Here is a 14,876-nt window from a genome sequence, read left to right on the forward strand (position 1 = left end):
GTGGCTCAAACAGGCCCGTCCAGCGGTGCTGGTGGCTCAACACGCCCATCCAGCGGTGGGCTCAACATGCCCATGCGGTGATGTCGGGGGGCTCAACACGCCCACCCGACAGTGCTGGTGGCTCGACACGCCCATCCAGCGGTCCCCGGGGCTTAGCACGCCCATCAGGCCCCACACCGGTGGCTCCAGCATGCCCATCCGGTGAGATCGGGCCCGAAGGCCCAACAACTCACTTCTCGTTGTCAAACACAAGCTTCTAGTGGTGTGGGGTCACCCGTGCTGGGGGAGCCTTCCCCCCATTTGTCAGCACCCCACCACTGTAACTTTTCGTCTGCTGACTCCAACCTTCTTCTTCTTCAATTGTTCAATTGTTGTTTACGTTGTCCGTTTGCAGTCATCGTCTGCATTGCAAGAGCAAAAAATTAACCAAGGAAAAGCCTTTGGCTTCGATAATAATGACACTGAATTTAACAGGGAATATGTTTTTAGTTAAATTTTCACTTTTGAGAACTGCTACTCCTCTTAAAATATTGATTCGTTTTTTCCAGACTAATATTTGCCATTTATTCACCACTGTAAATGAGAAGCGTGTGAAGTGCACAACAAGGTAACTAGGCCTAGGCCTAGGCCTAATGCTAATAATGATTATGTTTGAATACAAGACATATTCTTCTACTGTATTGCCTACTTAGATTAAGGATGAAGTCTATTGTAATTACTGTGTAATTATTGAATGACAAATAAATAAATAAATAAATATGTAGGTACCTATAAATCTGTAGTAACCTATAAATATGTAGGTAAATATGTAGGTGCAAAAACTAAGCAACACTATGTTAGTCTTTAAGTTTAGTAATAGTTTTATATTGACGCCATTTATGTATACATATTGTATATAAAAATGAATAAAGATGATTTTGATTTGATTTGATTTGATTTGATTATATAAGCAAAATAGACGATTTTTGTGTTTTTCATTTAAAACTTTTGATAAAATTCAAGTGACATAAAAAGCTCGATCTGTTAGGTTTTTGATGTGTTTAACTGATGTACTGACTTAAGACCATATGTGTATGTGAATTAATGATCACCTGTTATTTTTCATTTGTTTTGTTTGCATTAGTTTTTCTGTTTACATTAAAGTATGAGTTTGATTTAACTGAACTAATTTACTTATTATTTGAAAATGTAACATTGGCGTCGAGGAAAACGAAGAATGGATGGACAAGAGTTAAATAATCTAAAGAAAGCACGAGCTGTAGTAAAAGGACAGTTGAAGAAGGCAGAAAGATTCCAGTCTCAAGGTAGTCTTACAGTGACTGAGGTGATTGTTAAACTCAAAGCAATTGCTGACCAGTGGGGACGTTACAAAAGTATTCAGGACCAAATTGATACATTAACCGATGAAGAAAACTTGCACAATGAAATAGAATGTAGATGTAATGTCGAGGATAAGTATTTAAATCTTACAACAAAACTTCAAGAGTTGATTAAGAATGAATGTTCCAACACTAGGTCTACACCACTTCACCCAATTAGCAATCCATCTGAGGCGACACATAGGTCAATTCCCGGGTCCTCATTGTCGGGTAGTATAAATTTTACACCTTTTCACCCAGAGGAAACGGTTACAAATTTCATAAATAGACTTGAAATATTCATACACCTTAAAAATCTAAGTACAGATGGTAATGCTAAAGTTTACATGCTACTACACGCTCTTACACCCCAGTTACACCAACAACTTTATGATTTATGTGCACCTGAAAACCCACTTACAAAAGACTACAGTGAGTTAGTTCAGATACTAAAGGATTTTGTAGAACCACAGCTAAGTCAATGGGCTTTACAACACAAGTTTATTTCTCATACTCAACAAGAACATGAATCCATAAATGAATTCTCAATATCACTTAAGAAATTAACTAGCAACTGTGACTTTAATTGTGCTTGTGGAAAGTCAGTTGCAGAGATGTTTCTTAAACTTCAGTTTATTCGTGGTTTGAATGACATATAGATATTCGAGCCAAACTTCTTCAAGGACGAGAGAAACGCACGTACAAAGACATTGTTAACGAAGCGTTGGCAATGGAACTAGCTAAATCTGAGAGCAAAACTGTATGTCGCAAAACAATGGAACACCTTGATTTGAACAGGATGGATTCCAATAGTAGTGATAGGAACAAGCCAAAGAGAATGTTGTATTGACAAACACTTCAGGAACCGGCACGAGACCCAACACAAAATTTGACAATCTAAAAGGGAAATGTAACAGATGCGGTTCACCTTCTCATCTAGCTAACAAATGTAAATTTATAGATGCTGAGTGCAGGAAATGTACTAAAATTGAACACATAGCAAGTGTATGCTTACAGAAAAAGAACTAGACTAACAGAAATTTGGAGCAATACCAGACTCAAGATGACTCGGAGAAGGTCAATGAGTATGAACATGAAATTAATGTACTAAGTGACATACAAAAAGGTAAATTCAACTTGACATATCGATTGAAGGTAAAACTTTACCAATGGAATTGGATACAGGTGCAGCCCTTAGTACAATGTCCTATAATGATTTTAAAAAACTGAATGTACGTACAAAAGTATTTAAAACCAACATCGAAACGTACACAGGTGAACCTATCAAACCCAAGGGTATGACATTTGTACATTGCTCATACAAGCTGCAACAATTTGTTGGAAAACTCTACCTTATTGACCGAAATGTAGATGCTATATGTTCGATTAGTTGTTTTTAACTCCGGCTGGTGGGCCGAATGTTCAATGGGGAAGTAAAACCTGAGATAATTACAAATTAGAGAGTGAAAAATAAGTAAAATTCGAAGGACCACCCGATTAGGTCGGGAACCATAGAGCTGGGAAACACCTTAATTAAAGCAATGAATTAAAGAGAGTCACTCACCAATTCCCATGGTTATGTTAGGCTAGGGGAAGGCGTCATGTCCAAGCTCGGGTGTTGCACAGAGGGATAAGTCACTAGGGATAGAAGGATCTTGATCTTGAATTAGTAGAGCGTTCACGCTAAAACGAATGTCTTTCAAATAATTATCTTCTGTCGCGGTAGACCGTTATCGATACGTCCACGTAGAAATGTCCTGAGAATCTGCTCACGAACGCGCACAAAGAAGTTCTAGAAGAGTAGAGCACAGAGGGGGAGAGTAATTTAGAACAACACAAGGGACTATAAAACACTGACTTTGATTTAGAGTAATAAGAGGATTTTACTTAAAAACTGAACAATGATACATAAGAGAGAGTTACAAAGAGATAATTAATCCAAACGCCTATAAGAGAAGCGTGGACAAAAAGGGAACACAGCAGTACGCTGTGGTTGCGACCTGCACGAGAACAAGAACTGAGCCGAACTGAGCTTTCCTGTGAATACAGGTACGCTACAGAAGCGCTGGGAAAATTCTGTTGGCGGAAGTGACTCACCTGGGCTTCGTCTATCTCTGTCTGCCTCACTCAGATAAAACTAGATTACATTACAAAAATATTAAAACTCAAAATATTGATTTGTTGGTAGAAATTCTTATAGCTAAAAATATTACTAATTAATATCTCTTATTGACTAAACACTATATTTGGAAGAGAATGGCTCAGAGAAGTGACAATAGATTGGGCTGAGATAAAAAATGTGAAAGCAATACAACCTGAAAGTCTTGATACCATCCTCAGTGAGTTTGAGGAAGTTTTTGATGGTAAAATTGGAGAGATGCCTGAGTATCTGGGACACTATAGACTTACTGACGATGCTACACCTATATTTGTAAAACCAGGAAAATGCCCTTTTCCCTTCAAAGTAAAGTTGAAAATCAATTAAAAAGACTTGAAGACTGTAACATTATAACAAAGGTTGACCATTCTGACTGGGGCACTCCCATTGTACCAGAGGTGAAGCCAAACGGACAAGTACAAATTTGTGCCGATTACAAAGTAACGCTGAACAGAGTAATAAAAGATGAGAACCACCCTATTCCAAGAATTGAAGAAATCCACTCTCAAATGAACGGAGGAAAAGTATTTTGCACGCTAGATATTTCTAACGCATATCTTCACATGAAAATGGATGAGGACAGCGCACACATGCAGACATTGAGTACACATAAAGGTATGTACAAAGTTAACCGTTTAATGTTTGGTGTCAAAGTTGCTCCTTCACTTTAGCAACAGTTCATGGACAAGACTTTACAAGGTATTTGCGGAGTGCAATGCTTTTTTGATGACATTATTATACAAGGTAAGACATCTGAAGAACTCTTGAAAAGATTAAAGGTTGTTCTAGAAAGATTAAAAAGTAAAAACTTAAAATTGAACAGTGTAAGTTTTTTCAAACTAGTCTGCAATATCTGGGACATATAATTGATGCATAAGGTATTCATAAAACAAAGGAAAAGGTCTCATCCATCTTAAACAGCAAAAGACCAGAAAACGTAACAGAACTTCGCAAATTTCTTGGATTAATAAACTACTACAACAAATTCATAAAAGATTTAGCTTCAATCCTACACCCACTCAACCAACTACTTAAGAAAGACGCACGCTACAATTGGACCTCAAAATGCGAGAATAGTTTTCAAAGGGTCAAATCAGAACTAGCAAGTGATCGCGTCCTTGTACATTATAATCCTGATTTGCCTCTGGTACTAGCAACGGATGCCTCTCCGGTGGGTCTTGGTGCTATTCTTTCACATCGTTATAGCGATGGAAGTGAGAGACCGATAAGTTTTGCCTCACGCAGTTTGACAAAATGTGAACAGCACTACAGCCAAATTGACAAGGAAGCCACTGGCATCTAATGGGGGCTTAAGAAGTTTTTCCCGTACTGTTATGGACGGAAATTTACTCTGATTACTGACAACAAGGCACTCGTATCCATATTCAGCCCCACAAAAACACTACCATCAATATCTGCTACTAGATTATTTAATTATGCACACTTTTTATCTGGATTCGACTACAAAATTGAATACAGAAGAACATCGGATCATGCTAATGTAGATTTTTTATCTCGGTTTCCAACTGAGCATGCTTCAACTAAAGGCAGGGACAACTGTGACCTTTTTCAACTTAGTCAGCTCGATTCTTTTCAAATTAGTAGTTCTACAATTTCTAAGTCAACAGCCCACGACAAAGACCTTCAACCAATACTACATGCACTTGCTATTGGATACCATGACAATGAATTAACACTTCAAGACGGATGTATATTCAAAGGATGTCGAGTTCTAATACCACAATCCCTTCGTCGGAAGGTTCTTGATGAACTTCATACTGGGCATTTAGGCATGGAGAAAATGAAATCCCTAGCCAGAAGCTATTGTGCATGGAAGAATATTGACCGAGATATAGAGCAATTGGCAAAATCGTGCAAACAATGCCGTTTGAAACAAAATGAACCAAGAAAGGAACAAAATCATCCATGGCTAGCTCCCCAGGGACCATGGGAAAGGTTACATATAGACTTTGCTGGCTCAATGCAAGGACAGTGGTACTTTATTATTGTGGAAGCCTTTACTAAGTGGATTGAGGTAATACCTACTAAGAATACTTCTACAGACTTTTGCACACGAGAACTTAGAAAATTATTTGCTACATTTGGTCTTCCCATGATTTTAGTTTCTGACAATGGAAGTCAATTTACGTCTAGCGTCTTTGAACAGTTCATATCAGAAAACGGGGTGGTACACAAAACAACTGTTCTTTACCACCCTTCTTCAAACGGGCAGGCTGAGCGTTATGTTCAGACTGTAAAGAAGTCCCTAAGAGCAATGGAAGACGAGGGAGGGAGACTAGACGTCAAACTCTTCAGAATGCTTATGCAGTTACGTCAAACCTCAAATTCATCTGGCAGTGATGCATATTCCTTGATATTTGGCAGGAAGATTCGAACACAAACTTTTACATCCTACACGTAAACAAGAAACTGAACATGTGAAGCAAGCAACACGATATTTTAAGGAGGGAGACAGAGTACAAGCTAGAAATTATTCAAACTCAAAAGACAAGTGGAGTTTCGGAAGAATATTGGAAAGGGAAAGCAACCTTCTGTATAAAGTACAAATGGACGATGGAACTGTCTGGAGGCGTCATGTTGACCAACTACTCAAATGTGAAATAACGTTACCAAAACATTTCAGAGGGTAGAATTGATGTGTTTAACTGATGTACTGACTTAAGACCATATGTGTATGTGAATTAATGATCACCTGTTATTTTGCATTTGTTTTGTTTGTACTGTATTAGTTTTTCTGTTTACATTAAAGTATGAGTTTGATTCAACTGAACTAATTTACTTATTATTTGAAAATGTAACAGTTTTGCTTCAGGCTGTTTAATATGTCTCACAACAAGCTTGATCTACTTATAAGAGAAGTAATATTATTTTTGTCTTTTTGTGACCATGGTTAACTTATTTAATCTAACCATGGATAATTGGGGAGTCTACTGTACTTATAAATGAATTTATTAGTATAGATACTAATAAATTTAAATCATTCTCTCAAACGTGTCACCGGAAAACATAACCTAGTAACAGCCAACAGCAACCAAACAAAGACACCATGACCAACACAAGCTACACGTGATCAGATCAGACAGCAGACAGCAGACAGCAGCCACACACCCTGGTTTTATCCCCGCCAAATGGCACCAAAGTGGTGGGGGGTGAGTACCTTACCTCCCCTATCGGAGCATATTTTCCCTCCTTTAGAGTCATTCTTGTGTCTCCAAGTACTTTTGTAGCTTATTTAACCTAAAAATTGTCCAGGAGGTCAAAAACACTTCTTTATAGCTTATCATATGACTATTTATTCCTTCCATTATTTTTGTCACTTTATTTGTATAAAATTTAAACATGAATATGACCTAAGTGTTGAAACATGTCGTTTCTTAATTAAAATGAATTTAAAAGGGTACTTAATGTTGTTATAATGTTTCCAATTATTAATATAGTAGTAGCCCTAATCACAACCATAATTATGCGCTACTCTTGTTTACGCATGCCCTTTGGTTTGGTATCGGCCCCTGAAGTGTTCCAGTATATTATGTCAGACTTGCTCAAAGGAATTAAGAATGTAGAGTGTTCAATGGATGATATACTAATTCACAGTAACAATGAAAGAGACTTGCAAAAGATCACGAATGAAGTAATGACAAAGCTGAGTGAATCAGGACTTACACTTAACAAAGAAAAGTGTATATTTGCCAAACCGTTGGTGAAATTTCTTGGTCACATAGTTTCAGACCAAGGGTTACAAGCTGATCCTGACAAAGTAACAGCCATTTCAAGAATGAAGGAACCCACATGTTTGTCTGAGCTTCAGAGATTTTTAGGTTGTATAAGTTACTTGTCAATAGTAGTTACTTTGACAAGTACTTGTCATACTTGTCAAAGTTTATACCAGATGTTTCGGTTGATACTCAACCTCTTAGAGTTCTCACTGAGAAAAATGTGGCCTGGTTCTGGGATACGCCACAACGAGAAGCATTTAACAAGTTAAAGCAAAAATTGCAAAGAACTCCCGTGCTTCGTTACTATGACCCCAACTCTCCTGTGACTCTCTCTGTGGATTCAAGCAGTTATGCAGTAGGTGCTGTTATGTTAGAATCTGGGCAGCCCGTAGCTTATAATTCCAAAGCATTGACTCAATCACAACAGAACTACAGTCAACTTGAAAAAGAGACATTCGCAATACTGACTGCTTGCAAAAGGTTTCATGAGTAGAGTATGTATGGGGATGCAAGGAGTTGACAATTGAATCAGATCATAAGCCTTTAGAGGCTATCTTTAAGAAACCGTTGTCTGATGCTCCTCCCAGAATCCAAAGAATGTGTTTGGAAATCTTACCATATCGACAAAGAGTTGTGTACAAACGGGGTTGTGAGCTTCATCTGGCTGACACCTTGAGTAGAGATTGCTACAATGACAATCAAGATGATGAACCTCAAAGCTTTGATATTCAGTTGATAATTCCTATGTCTTCTGATACAGTTTCTTGAATCAGAACTAGTGTTGGAAAATGCACAGAGCTTTCTAAATTGAAGGAAATAATCTTGAATGGATGGCCCGAAGAAAGAAGCACTGTTGACAATGAATTGGTAAAATATTTCACTTTCAGAGAACAACTAAGCTGCTATGATGGTCTTTTGTTTAAAGGAAGCCGTTTGATTATACCTGATGAAATGAAACTTGAAGTGTTACAGAATATTCACCGTCCTCACAAATGTGTTCAAAGTTCAATCAATACAGCACGTGACTATGTATATTGACTAAACTTTACATACCTCGTCTTGCAGTTCAAATATAGTGTTTGAAGTCCACTACATATGTTTTGCCATATATGGCATTCTCAAGTGGTTACAGAAAACATTTGATCCAATTTGGACTCGTCAACATGTTACTTCAAATACGGAAATATTTAACATTATGACACCAAAATAAATAAACGAATAAAAACATTTAAACATGTAGGCCTACAACACATAACCCGACCAATGGCACTGACTGAGACAGACTGAGCAGTTCAAGTTGGTCCTGAACCACGATCGTACAAAATCCAGACTGGTGATGGACGAGAATACCGAAGAAACTCATGGTTCCTAAGAAGAGACAAGTCATTCAGAATCTCCCATGATGTGAATAAAGGTCAATCGTCCAGGTCAGAAGAACATACCAATGACTCAGCTCCTGTTTTAAGACGAGGGGAAAGGATTAGAAGAAAACCAAATAAATTTGACTTGTGAAGGAGGGATAACAGTAGTAGGTAATATGTTAATAACATATGGTAATTGTTCTACATATGTTTTATGTTATTGTTAGCGAATTTCCCATATAGGGAATAAGCTATTACCGTAGTACTCAAGGTAAGACCTGGACCCGGGACCGATTTTTTTTCGTTTTGAGGTCCCTAGAGGCCAAAAATAGCATCCGTCCAAATTCATATATATATATATATATACTAGCTGAACCCGGCAGACGTTGTCTTGCCTTTGACTATTTATAATCCCGCGGGCTTTGCCCCGTTTAACTTCTTAATTTTCAAGATGATCTCGTTCGCATGGCTCAATATTGTCCTGGTTGAAGTTCATTCGCTACGCTCACTCACCTTTACATTGGAGCTCGTTCGCTGCGCTCACTTGCCTTCAGGTTAGCACATTCGCTACGCTCACTTGCCTTCAGGTTAGCTCGTTCGCTACGCTAACTCGCCTCCAGGTTGAAGTTCGTTCGCTACGCTCACTCACCTTTTGGTTGCAAATTAGCTGTTGTCATAAATGTAAAAGAAATAATAGTGCTGCACCCTGTTGGTAATCCTTGTAACTTTAATGCTATTGAACATCATAGAACAGAACCAACTTGTTTAATTGAAACAGCTGTTAAGATTCATTAATTCCATTTCTCATAAGGTTAACATGGGAAACTCCAGAGCCACTGGGGCGGAGCCGATTGGACGGATCACGAAATTGATGGTGTATAAACCTATTCCATGACATTCTACACGTATGTACCAAGTTTCGGGGCAATCGTTTCAGCGGTGTCTGAATTTATCACTGCCAAACAAACAAACAAACAAATATATATACAAACATCCTCTTTTATACTTATAGATATATATGTGTCCGTTAGCGCGATAACTCGAGCAAAAATGATCCAATTTTGATGAAACCTGGTACAAACGTGTAAACCTACGTTTATTCGAACGAGTTCGCGAACCAGCATGATCGGACCATGGGAACGGGGGTTTATGGGGGCTTTTATGGGGTAAAAATGGGTTTTTCCCATTTTTGACCCAAAAAACTTAAATTTTTGCAATTTCTTTCCAAATTGTTTTGTAGAGCTTAAAAAAACAAATAATTTAGTATATTAAAGCGTTATAATGCGCCTAATGGTTACGGAGAAAATTCAAAAAAATGTTTAATTTAAAATTCCCATGTTATTCTTATGGAGGATAAGTAAACTGTTGTAGTTTGCTTATTTATTACTGTAACATATTTTGCCCAAATTTTGAAAATGTTTTTATTTCTTACTAACTACTAATTACTAATTACTAACTTAACATTTTACATAAAAAAACACTTTAACCCTCCCTGTTGCAGCATACCTAAGTATGTGTTAAATTGATTCAATTTAAATAGGGAATAAATGTGATATTTTTAAGGAGGCATTTTAGTGTAAATCCAATCAGGCAAATGGAAATTCGCTTAGTCTGCAGGTTTGCTGCGGCGAGGGTATTTTATATTTTGATTGAGTTTTTGTAAAATTAGAAATCAACAACCTTTATTGAGTTCAGTACAATTATTTAATAATTAATCTAATGACACATAGTACATAGCAAAAGTGCTCGTACACTAACTGAGACAGGTAACCTGCCTGCCTTCAAATGGCCTCGTGTAAATTTGGCTTAACACCACACCATCAGGCTTCTCAATTGTTTCTTTTGAATAGGTTTTTGGTGCTGATTTCGATTGAAAATGTTGGAATATTGTAAGTACAGTAAAACCATTTTGCAGCTTTGATCGTTTTCAATTATGTGTCCATTATAGCTACGTTTTCACATTCTAAGGTGCTATGTAAATGAGATTTAAGAATATCATTATCAAAGATCTTAAAATAACGTTTAGCAAGGAATCAAAGTGTCAAAATAACTAATAGATTGGATGGTACAGTCAATTATTATCTCTGTTTTACTTTTCCTTAGTATTTGTACTCACCAAGTAGCTCAATGTTTTCATTGATGACACCCAATCCAATCGCATTTGTCCGTGAGTGAACTCTGCCGGCTGCAAAACACATCAATCAGTCACTTTACTGAATTTGTATTCCATGAAATTAATAACAACAAGACATTGACACATTTCCATGCTTACTAAATAGCATTATGCGAATACAATAATTAGGTTTACAGCAACAAGTAAAACACACTTAAAAAACAATTTTAAGATGTTACAAAAATTGTATGAAGGGTCATTTTATTTACAAACGAGCTGTCTACATTTTTAAGACATCCTCCATAAGGATGGTTAACATAGCGGAAACTGTGCAAAACAAAGGACGTCTTTGATTATCTTGGTAATCAATAGGCATAAATCTAGTATCATACTATATCTTACTAATCTATATATTAATAGGCAAGCATGTTTCTTTAAAACCTTTTTCTCAGCTTGTGTGCATCGCAGGAAAAATCTTCGCATACTGTTAGAAAGATATTTTTCTGTAGGTGTGCAGAATCCCTTTAAAAACTAAAATAGGCTCAGAAATAAGCACAAAAAATGAATTTGAAATTTGAAAAAAATTAACATGGGCTTTATGGGTTTCCATGCTGGTGACGAAATAACAACGAAATATAAACAGAAAATCAAAACAAATTGAAGAAACTCCAATCACATGTTTTATTTACAGTATGGGGCAAAAATAGAGAAGTCTGTACATAACAAATTTTTGGTCGAGTTTCGACCACTGGACGACCTCTAGTATATTATAAATGTGAAAGTGTTTGTGTGTTTGTTTGTTTATGTTTTGTTTTATGTTTGTTTGAAGTTTGATCACGCATTAAATAGTGGTCGGATTAGGATGACATTTGTTAGGATGATAGCTCACGTTCCCGATAAACATATAGACATATCTCAAAAATCCTTTCGGGCTCTGCCCCAGTTGCTCTGAAGTTTCCCATGTTAATGATTATGGAATTAAAGAATTTAGTTAGCTGTTTCAACTACACAAGTTGGTTATATGATATTCAATAGCATTATAAAGCTATTAAGTTTACCAACAAGGTGCAGCGCTATTTTTATTTATTTATTTATTTATGACAACAGCAAATTTGAATTAAGCAAAAACAAAAAGCTGTCATAAACAATGAGAAATTTACTGTTTCCTATTGTTTAGGTGCAGTGGTTGGACATTATAGCTATGGTAGATGTACTTTACTCAAGTATACCGTAAATTAAAAGAACCAAATTTTCTTAAACCGTGTCCTCTCCGGAAATAACGAGTATAACTGCAATAATAATTTTATACTTATACGCCAACCCCGTACGAAAGACGGGTACTACTCTGCTATAGTAATACTACTAGGTGGCGTTCGCAGAGGCATCCAGAAGTCATCAGGGTTCATTGTTATTGACCTTCACCATTGAGCTTCATAGTTATTTTTACCTACAATAATTTTAAAAGTGAAGAAAGTATTATTGTGAAAGATAAATATTGGGGTAATTAGATTGGCTACACGTTGTTTCGTAGTGAAGGGGAGTAAAGAACACAGAGTAGTAATTTTAGGCCTTTTTGGAGACCTACTTTTACATTTTAAGTTTAAACCCGCTGGGTTGGTCATCAACTTTTTCTCAAACAGGATGGTACAGTTCCAGCTAGATATAGCCTAGAAATCAGCCCTTACAGTTTTGCATTCTACCATTATGGCTACTGATAACTGCCTAAGAAGACTTTATGTGATGGTGAGTATATAAGGGAAAACACAAAATGTGGCTTCTCTTAAATCTGAGACCAACTACTAAAACATTACTAACTCCTATACTCAGTAAAACAATAAACAAGTTTTTTTTTTATATCAATGAAATAATCTTAAATATTTTTAAATATCATTATAGCTTGACTTGAATGAATTGTAATTTGACTTTATTTTGATTTTAATGAATGTGAACATTTAAAAAAAAAAAACGTTACAAGAGTTATATTCATATTCACATCCGCATTGATTTCTGCGTTTAAACTATAACCCATGTGTTAAACGTTATTATACTCCGTTCAAACAGCCGTGGCACCTGACGGATTAGGACACCCCATGGAAACCCTTGGGGCCTCCTAATCCCTCAGGTGCCACGGCTGTTTGAACGCACTTTATAATTTTTTAAATAAATCGGTAAGTGACCAAAGACGAAGTAAGCCGTCAAGTTTTGGCTAAAATTGTTGTGCTTCCTAGTCGTCCTTGTTGATCTTGAGAAGATCAAACTATTTGCTAGAAGCTATTATATTGCTATTATATATATTAGCTATATATTATTGCTACTATTTATATTAGCTAGAACTATTTCTACGTAGCGGCATTTCAAACACATCATAAAATCCACAGTTATTTTCAAGGAAACCTGTGTATGGATGATACTCATCTCCATTCATACTTGGCTTAAAATACCTACTTTCGCTAGGTTGTCATTTCAAAATAAAGTATTAAAGTATGTAAACTTTGTAACGTTGTTGTGACTTTGAATTAGAGTTCATAATAAGCACGCATTTGAATAAACTCTTTTATTGAAAAGTAATATTTACAACTGCAAATTGAAAAAGGTAAACATTGTTTTGTAATTAATGACAACAGCTGATAATATACAGTATAAAGAATACTACAATCTCCCCCACTTATTTTCAACTCATTTTGTAACATAGTCTTTAAGGTAATCTGGAGCTTTATGAGTGCAGGTTGAACATCGTACTCGTGGTCGTGGTTATGTTGGTTGTAAGTTCTCTTCAGCTGGTAATTGGACTAATTCTGGAACTTGGATAGGAACTTGCTGTTGCGGAAGTATGGGTACTTGCATTGGGACTTGTGGAATTATGGGAACTTGATTAGGTACTTCTTCACATTCGTTGAAACGAACCTTCTTTACTTGAGTTTTCCGGAGTTGGTCTAGATGACGTTTCAGTGTTCTTCCAGAATCTAACCTTACAATATAGTGAAGAGTCCCTAGTTTCTGTATAATCTCACCAAATGTCCATATATATTTATTATTTTGTGAATACTCCCTAATGAGAACTCTCTCCCCCACATTGAATGTTCGAACTCTTATTATCGAAGGAGGATTCTTTGCCGGATGGTAAGGTTGAAGAGCATCCAGCTTGATGCGGATCCTACGATGAAGATATCGTTCTGCAGGTGATTGTCCATTTGAGAGAGGAGTGGCGCGATATTGTTGAAGAATCTCTTGAACCTTTGTATGTATTTGACGATGGTCATCTTCCAATGCTTTTAATCTTTGCTTCAAAGTCTGGATAGTTCTTTCAGCAAGACCATTTGTAGCTGCATGTCCAGGTGCAATCAGTTTCTGGAAAATTCCATTGGATGAACAGTATTTCTTGAATTCTGCGCTGGTGAAAATTGTGGCATTGTCTGATACCATCACTTGGGGATAGCCATTAGATGAGAAAATGTTGTCGAGAAGAATGATAGTATTAGAAGTTGTAGGAGCATTTCTCAATACTTTAACTTCTACCCACTTTGACTTGGCACACACACAAACAAGAAAGTAGTGGTTTTGAAAAGGCCCCGCGTAATCTATATGAATACGCTCCCAGTTTTCTTCTGGCTCTATCCATGGATGAAGGGGTGCTTTGGGAGGATTGAATTTTATGTGGGCGCAAATTTCACACGATTGGACCAATTTCTCTATGTCCTTGTCAATCCCTTGCCAATAAACGTATCTTCGGGCTAATTGCTTCATCTTTGTAATACCAATGTGAGTAGCATGTAGTTGATGTAAGACTTGAGGTTGAAGGCTGTTAGGAATGACAGCACGAGTTTCCTTGAAAAGTACTCCATTGTCCAATGTGTATGGTAGGTCAGTAGAAGAAGACAAAAGTTTCCTTTTAATTTCTCTAAGATTTTGGTCACCTTCAGTTTCCCGGGCTAGAATAGTTGCATTTAAATGTTCATAAGATATTTCAAAAATTGTTTCTGAATGCAGCAAGGTAACTTCATTGTTTAGGAAAATGTCTAAGGTTTCAGAATGTTGAGTCACTGGAGCTCTGGATAAACAATCAACATTAGCATTTGCTTCCCCTTTCTTGAAACGTATTGAATACCGGTAGTTAAACCCTGATAGAAAAGATGCATAACGGAGTAGACG

At 36.8% G+C, this 14,876-nt stretch overlaps 1 protein-coding gene across 2 annotated transcripts in view; it reads right to left on the minus strand.

The window, feature by feature from the left end:
• The window catches only part of LOC128990329 (tenascin-like), a 201,177-nt gene that overhangs the window by 158,841 nt on the left and 27,460 nt on the right, over positions 1-14,876 (minus strand). For both annotated transcript variants that reach the window (XM_054412665.1, XM_054412664.1), the window contains exon 4: positions 10,731-10,799. In XM_054412665.1, the coding sequence (XP_054268640.1) occupies positions 10,731-10,799 (69 nt within the window). The remainder of the gene's footprint in view (positions 1-10,730; positions 10,800-14,876) is intronic.

Source organism: Macrosteles quadrilineatus, unplaced genomic scaffold, assembly GCF_028750875.1.
Source record: "Macrosteles quadrilineatus isolate MER2022 unplaced genomic scaffold, UCM_ALF_1.0 Scaffold_3__2_contigs__length_128488019, whole genome shotgun sequence".
Classification (NCBI taxonomy): Eukaryota; Metazoa; Arthropoda; class Insecta; order Hemiptera; family Cicadellidae; genus Macrosteles; species Macrosteles quadrilineatus.